The sequence below is a fragment of the Juglans regia genome, chromosome 16, assembly GCF_001411555.2.
Source record: "Juglans regia cultivar Chandler chromosome 16, Walnut 2.0, whole genome shotgun sequence".
Lineage (NCBI taxonomy): Eukaryota > Viridiplantae > Streptophyta > Magnoliopsida > Fagales > Juglandaceae > Juglans > Juglans regia.
This window is the reverse complement of record NC_049916.1, coordinates 2,192,929-2,200,507: the sequence shown is the minus strand read 5'-3', so window position 1 is coordinate 2,200,507 and position 7,579 is coordinate 2,192,929. Positions and strand designations below refer to the sequence as shown.

The following is a 7,579-nucleotide window of genomic DNA, read 5'->3' as shown; positions in this document are numbered from 1 at the left end:
ATGAATTGTCACTATAAGAAAAATGAGCTTTTGTGGCCATTTAATTGTGGCGAAAATGTTATTTGTGACTAAAATAGTCTCATTTTAGTTGTAAATAGTCATTTCGCTGGAATTAAATGGCTATAAATAAGCAGTTTTCTTATAGTGTGTCTTATTATCATGAAATTAGAATTTATTGCAATAATATTTTTTTAATTTTATCTAATTTCAAGAAAATCATAATACAATGATATGCACATCATATTTTTTCTCTTTTGAAATTTGTAATTATCTAGGTGAAATATATCATTAGGAAAAATATAAAACTTAATTCCTATATAGCTCATTTCCATAGTTAGCTTCTTCTTTTAATTGCAACATATGAAAATATTAGACATAAAATTATCAATTTTCTTAGAAGAATGCAAATTTAGTTAGGAATTCTTTTTTCTTTCTTATTTTTTACTCATCTTATCAATTCATCAACGACTAATTATTCTAGTGTAAAAGTATTTGGCCCCTCTAATCTTAGAATTAATCCTTGGTTCGTCCTGCTCGTAGCACTTTAATGTATTCGAAAGAACCATCTATTATCGCTGAAAGCTTATTGAGTATAAGAAGTTGATAAATGAGATCACAAACCAATTGAAAGTACAAAAGAAAAAAACAACTCAACTTTTATAATGTTTTCATAATTTAATTGAGTTATAATTTTGACTAATCTTTCGAGTATGAGCCCAAATGTAGAGATGTGAGATGGAATCAATTAAAGCCGAACCTACTAGAGATGTGAGAGATGAATTATGTCATCTCTATGACTTTAAAGAATCATAAAGCACTAACATTGGTTTTTCTAATCTTTAAAATCACATCGTTTAAAGATTGATTTTACATATCAAGAAAAATCTCTACATTGGATTATGTATCTTTGAACCAAATAATAATAAAATGTTATTATTTTTAATTTTTTTTCTTAAAATTATTATTTTTTATATATTTTACAATTAGGACCATGTGCTCAAAAACACAAATTCAATATATCTAAATATTACCAATTTCATATATCAAAATTATCAATTTTATCAATAAATATTAATATGTACTAAAAAACATTTTGTATCATCAATTTAATATAAATTTCATATATCAAAATTATTTTAATATAAATTTCATAAAATTGATTTTAATGGGTAGGAGAGAGAAAAAAATATTAAAATAATATTTGGAGAGTGAATAGTATTTTTTTTAAATTTGAAGAATTATTATTTATAATTATGTAAAAATTTAGAGATGTAAAAATTAATGTAAATGAATTTAAAGATATATTATATAAATATGAAGATGAAGATAAAAGATGATAAGCCATTGATTGCCTTTCCATGTAAAGAACAGTTGTACAAGAATACCTTTCCATGTGATTGTCCAATGACATACTACAGTATTAATTGCATTACCAAATCGAAACCTAGTCATTGATAGTGCCACCACAGATATCTAGTCTCCCACTCGAGTTACACCTGTCCACCAAGCAAATTGGCTTTATGTATTTGGCCACATATGTCTAGTCCCCATCAGAGTCCATGGAAGGAATTGACCAAAGTTTGAGTCTTTTAGACGCATGGCTCTCTGGAAAAGAAGACCCCAGGCTAGATAGTGATGCCCCTGCAGGTCGCATGCGTTTAAAGGGCATGAAAAAGCAATATACTGAATATTATAGATGGAATAAAGTAGGAGAAGCACTTAAAAAAAGTTGAAGACGAAAGAAAGTTCTAGCAGATCTGGAAAACTGGCCTGCTAAACTCATTAGCAGGTATTAATATTGTTGTCAATATTAGATGGTATTAATATTTCTACTTTGTCAGTGACAGCAAAGCCTACCCAGGAAAAGTTAATGGATCCCTTTCATTATCACCAAGTAATATTCCTTTCATACTGTAATAAATATAGTTAATTGAACCTACACATGCCCACCACACGCCTGGGGGGTCTCCCTTCAAATACCCAACTCTTTCCGTCTTCATCCATCTGTGCTTGCATACAGCCAAGGCTCAGGAAACAAACAAGCTAGGGACCATGGTGGCCAGCTTTTTGCTCAAGTTTCTTGATCTCATTTCTTTTGCTTTGTTTGGAGTACTCACAGCTTCAGTGGCCCAAGATAAACAGCTAAATTCATCCAAGTTGGAAATGTTTGTGGATGAGCTTCCACATCTGCCCAAAATCCATGGCTTCGATGTTGTTTCAGGCGTTCCCCAATCCAAGTCCCTGGTTATCGGCATGTTCAAGAAGGAATGGGTAAGGTTTATTTATTTATTATTATTATTATTTATTTATTTTTTATAAAGATTTCTCCTTCCTGTTTTGAGTTTATACAATTTTTTGTCTGTTCATCTAAATTTTTAATATTTTAATAAGACTGGATGGTGGTATAATGGTTGTATAATTGAATGTTAAATTGAATAGAATTGAGTTGATAAAATATTATTAGAATATTATTTTTTAATATTAATATTATTTTAAGATTTAAAAAAATTAAATTATTTATTATATTTTATGTTAAAATTTAAAAAAATTATAATGATGAATTGAGATGAATTTGATAATCAACCAAACCTATCGAGCAGCCTCAATTCATAAACTGGCAATAAAAAATGTAACGTTTTAATTTAACAATCTTTGTATATTTTAATTAATAACGTTTTAATTTATCATTCTTTATGTAACAGCAAAAACAAATTAGCCTAATTCGGCGTTAATCCGGTGAATTAGTTCATTAGTCATTTCAGAGTAATTGATGTTTGCTTGAGAGCATTGATCTGACATTTCAATACCCCTGAAACATTACAAATGGTGGTCTTTTCTGGCCTCCGATCTACTGTATGCATCACCAGATTGTTGTCTCGCCCAATATCTTTCATATATATTGATTGCATTTCTCGGAGTTGGTTAGTTCGTAGAAAGGATCACGTGCCTACAAAATATTAACACATACATCGGTGAGCCTCACCGCCTCTTCCACTGGCACCACCTCATTCCGGCGAGTCCCCCTACACCGGTCTCCCTCTCTCACGCTCTCTCTTCCTCTCTCTCGGCTGTGCGCAGCTCGAATGGGTTTGATGTTGCTGCGCCGCCGTACGCGATCCTCCGGCGCCACCACCTCCACGGTAGCCTCCTCTCCCACCGGCCATCCCCCTCCAGCGAGCTCGGCCTCCATCTCCGTGCCGTTTGCTCCCACGAAATCTACCTCTCTCTTGCACGGGTTCTCTACACCCACGGCGGAGCTCCACCTTCTCTGCCCACCGCACCACCACCGGGACCTCCTTTCGCCACCGACCACCTCTCGTAGCCGTCCTCACGCCCAGCCGAGCCACCATGGATGCTCACCTTCCCTCACGGACGCCCACTTCCCCTTAGGCCACCTCTACCACCGTAATTTGTGGTGCTTTTTTTTTATTTTATGGTATTTTTGTTGTGAATTTATAGTGATTTTGTGGTGATTTTGTTAATTTGTGGTATTTTGGTGATGATTTTACGATGATTTTGCTTCGAGGATGTTTTGTGATTTTGCCGTGGTTTTGCTTCGAGGATGCCGTGGTTTTGTGATTTTACCGTGTATTTTTGTGATATTTTATGATGATTTTGCTTTGGTTTTTTGATTTTGCCGTGTATTTTGGAGGATGTTTTGTGAATCTGCCATTTTGCTTCGAGGATGTTTTGTGATTTTGCCGTTGATGTTACTGTTGATGTCCCTGTTCATTACTGTTCATAGAGCGATAGGCTCTTTTAAATATAAGGAGATATGTATGTATATATATTTTAGAAGTTGACATTTCGTAAAGGTAAAATTTTAAACTGACGTAGTTATTATATATTTATTTTATAATAAAAATAATGTATCACTATTTAATCATGTGATTTTCTTTTCTTAATTTATTTTCATAAAATTTTTCAACTCATCTCATTTAATCATTACAACTTTTTCAAATCTTAAAATAAAAATAATATTAAAAAAATATATTCTAATACTGCTTTATTTAATTTTTAATTTTCATTTCAACTCATCTCATCTCATCTCAAACAAATAAAGCCTTAGGTTGCATTTGGATGTTGAGCTGAGTTCAGTTGAATTGAATTTTTTATGAATAATAGTGAATTAAGTAATAGAATGAATTATGTGGCTCATCTAAACTGAGTTTAAAAAGTATTTAGATGATAAGATGAGTTTAATACTTTATATAAAAAATTGAAAAAAGTTATGAGTCTTATATATAAAGATTTTTCAAGTTGAAAAAAAATTGTGGGTCTCACGTGTAAGAAAGTTTTGAATTTGGATGTGTTTAATAATTTTAAAATTTGAGTGTTTAAATATTAGATTCAATTTAAAATTAAATTAAATTTAATTAAAAATCAAACGCTGTTATGTGAGCTGTGAGTTTTACTTTTATCATATAACATTTTTTTTAATACCTTTTCTATTAATCCGTTGCACGATGGAAAAGGCTCACCTGTAACTTTTTCCCTTTTGCTTTGCAGAAATTCCATAGAGATCTCCCTCCAACACCAGTTTACGCCTACGGCGTATCCGAAGACTTGGCTACAGTTCCTGGTCCAACAATCGAGGCCCTCAAGGGAATCGATATCCACGTGACATGGCAAAATCACCTCCCTCCAAAGCACATACTGCCGTGGGACCCAACCATCCCGACTGCCATTCCAGCCAATAAGCTGGGCATTCCTACTGTGGTCCATCTCCACGGTGGCGTCGTGGAGCCCGAGAGTGATGGATTCGCAAACTCATGGTTCACCCTTGGATTCCAAGAGAAGGGACCCACGTGGACCAAACAAACGTGTCATTACCACAACCAACAACAACCTGGAAACCTATGGTATCATGATCATGCCATGGGATTGACAAGAATCAACATCCTAGCTGGCTTGCTTGGGGCCTACATCATCCGCCACCCGCAGTCGGAGGCCCACCTTGGACTCCCCACCGGCGATGAGCTCGATCGACTGTTGATCGTTTTTGACCGTAGCTTTCGAACCGATGGTTCCATATACATGAATTGCACGGGAGATAATCCCTCCCTACACCCCCACTGGCGACCGGAATATTTCGGTAATGCTATCATCGTGAACGGAAAAGCCTGGCCACGTGTAACAGTACGACGTCGTAAGCATCGGTTTCGTATCCTAAATGCTAGCAATGCCAGATACTTTAGGTTCTTCTTTACCAATGGTCTGCAGTTCACCCACGTGGGATCTGACTCGGTGTATCTCAATAAACCAGTGGTAACCAATGAGATTCTGCTGGCCCCATCTGAGATAGCTGACGTGGTTGTTGACTTTTCAGAATCAAAGACCAATACTGCTATTCTAGCGAACGATGCACCATATCCTTATCCGGATGGGAGCCCGGTCAACGAAGTCGACAGCAAGGTCATCAAGTTTTTCATCCTGAAGCATCGTGAGATTGACAGGTGGAGAGTTCCAAAGACGTTGATGCAATACCCACGTCCTGATTTATCTAGTGCATCGCGCACACGGTATATAACTATGTACGAGTACATGAGCACCACGGGCAAGTCAACTCATCTATACTTGAATGGAAAGTCATTCGAGGCACCAGTCGAGGAGACCCCAAAAGTGGGGAGCACGGAAGTGTGGAACGTGATCAATTTAACAGGGGACAATCACCCGTTGCACATTCATATGGGGCTCTTTGTGGCGTTGGACCAGATTGAGTTGGTGAATGCGGAAGAGTTCAGGAAATGCATGATGAGAATGAACGATGCGATCAAGTGCCAAATAAGCAAGTATGCACGTGGGAAAAGAGTAGAGGTGCCAGCTCACGAGAAGGGATGGAAGAACGTGTTCAAGATCAAACCTGAATTCGTGACAAAAATTTTAGTGAGATTTTCATACATACACTCAAATGAGTCATATCCGTTTGATGCAACTGCAGAGCCAGGCTACGTGTACCATTGCCATGTAAGTAGTCTAAATTGTCTTCTTCAAATTCGAATAATGATATATACAAGTTCAAAATTAACCAATCTCGCACAGAATTTTTATAAAAACGTAAATCTCACTATAAAAAATTTACTTGTGCATGTAAGACTTGTTCATATCATTACTCGATGTAATAACATATATACCTGCCACATTGTCACATCGCTCCGGGGACTTACGTTTAAGTCTTGAGATACTACGTACGTATCAGTTCTGATCAGTTACTTTGGATTTAATTAAAAGGCTATGACATGTACATGCATGCATGCGCGCAGATCTTGGATCATGAAGACAACGAGATGATGAGGCCCCTAAAGTTCATTGAGTAAAGAAGCTGGGCCAAGAGGAAAGATGCAAGCTAGAATACTGAAGAAGGTGGTTTTCAATCTGAATACTGCATGCTTTTACTGCTAAGTAATTTAAAGTGTGTATATGTCTGTGAATTTTAAATTTGTTGTCCTCTTCTTATATATGCATGCATGATAATTACTAATTTTCTCATCCACAAGAGAATTGGAATAATCAAGAAATTAAGATTGGTGGATACGTGACTCAGAAACTACAAATATTGTATAATGTTTTGCTTGATCAAAAATAAATGAGTTTGCAGATGTACGTACGTTCAAATTTGGGGCGATTTGGGTTTCCAACTTCCAATTTTTGGCATGTGTGCCTCGTATATATGTCCACAATATGGTGTCATTACATTACATGATCAAAATCTCTCAAAAGTTATTAATGACGTTCGCACCGGCACTACAAGAAAAATGGACTTTTGTGGCTATTTAATTGCAGCGAAAAAGTTATTTGTGATCAAATCAGACTCATTTTAGCTGTAAATAATCATTTCGCTGAAATTAAATAATCACAAATAAGCAGTTTTCTTGTAGTGCGGGAGGTTTCAAGCTGTGAGAAAAATATAGATAAATAAAATACATTATTTATTGTTGTCTATGTAAATTCTCAAACATGATAATTAGATCATTGTTTTAGGACTGATTTAATTATACAAAATTAAACAATCTCATTTCATATAATCATTACAATTTTTTTAAATTCATACACAAAATATAATAAACAATTCAACTTTTTCAAATTTTAAAATAAAAATTATTAAAAAATTATATTATAATAATATTTTATTTAATTTTTAATAAAACATATCATCTCATCTGAATAGCGTAACCAAACGAGGCCTAATAATAGTTTTTTTTACATTTTTTTTAGGTGGAGTCTATATTTTTTGTAAGAATTTTTCAGGAACTTATCTATTTGGAACAATCATTTCTCTTTTACTAAAGACAAATTGCATAAATCTATATTTATATAATTTAAATTAACTTCTTTTCTTTTCTTAACTCAAATGAGCTGAATCCACATCATGACCATACCCAAAATTTTTCAATTTAACTAACAAACTTATTATTACTTTCTTCTTCTTTTAATTTTAGCAACTACTTAAAAAAAACATTATATTTATTTACCCCTAAACCTATATTCTCAACATGTAAATACCAAATATCTTGCTTATTCTTAATTGATCTATTTAATCCATCCGTAACAATTACATCTTTTCTTGTATGATAGTATG

At 34.4% G+C, this 7,579-nt stretch overlaps 1 protein-coding gene across 1 annotated transcript; it reads left to right on the top strand.

The window, feature by feature from the left end:
* Window positions 1-1,951: 1,951 nt before the first annotated feature.
* Window positions 1,952-6,599, top strand: LOC108986618 (multicopper oxidase LPR2-like). Its single transcript, XM_018959295.2, has 3 exons — window positions 1,952-2,271; window positions 4,510-5,967; window positions 6,264-6,599. The coding sequence occupies exons 1-3, from the start codon at window positions 2,053-2,055 to the stop codon at window positions 6,315-6,317; spliced, it is 1,731 nt and encodes a 576-aa protein (XP_018814840.2). The 5' UTR covers window positions 1,952-2,052; the 3' UTR covers window positions 6,318-6,599.
* The last annotated feature ends 980 nt before the right edge of the window (window positions 6,600-7,579 follow it).

Excerpts from the sequence above, each read along its gene's own strand:
- LOC108986618 (XM_018959295.2), top strand. The coding sequence starts at position 2,053 with ATGGTGGCCAGCTTTTTGCTCAAGTTTCTTGATCTCATTTCTTTTGCT. Across the intron at positions 2,272-4,509 it reads GCATGTTCAAGAAGGAATGG|AAATTCCATAGAGATCTCCC; the intron begins GTAAGGTTTATT and ends TTTGCTTTGCAG. Across the intron at positions 5,968-6,263 it reads GCTACGTGTACCATTGCCAT|ATCTTGGATCATGAAGACAA; the intron begins GTAAGTAGTCTA and ends GCATGCGCGCAG.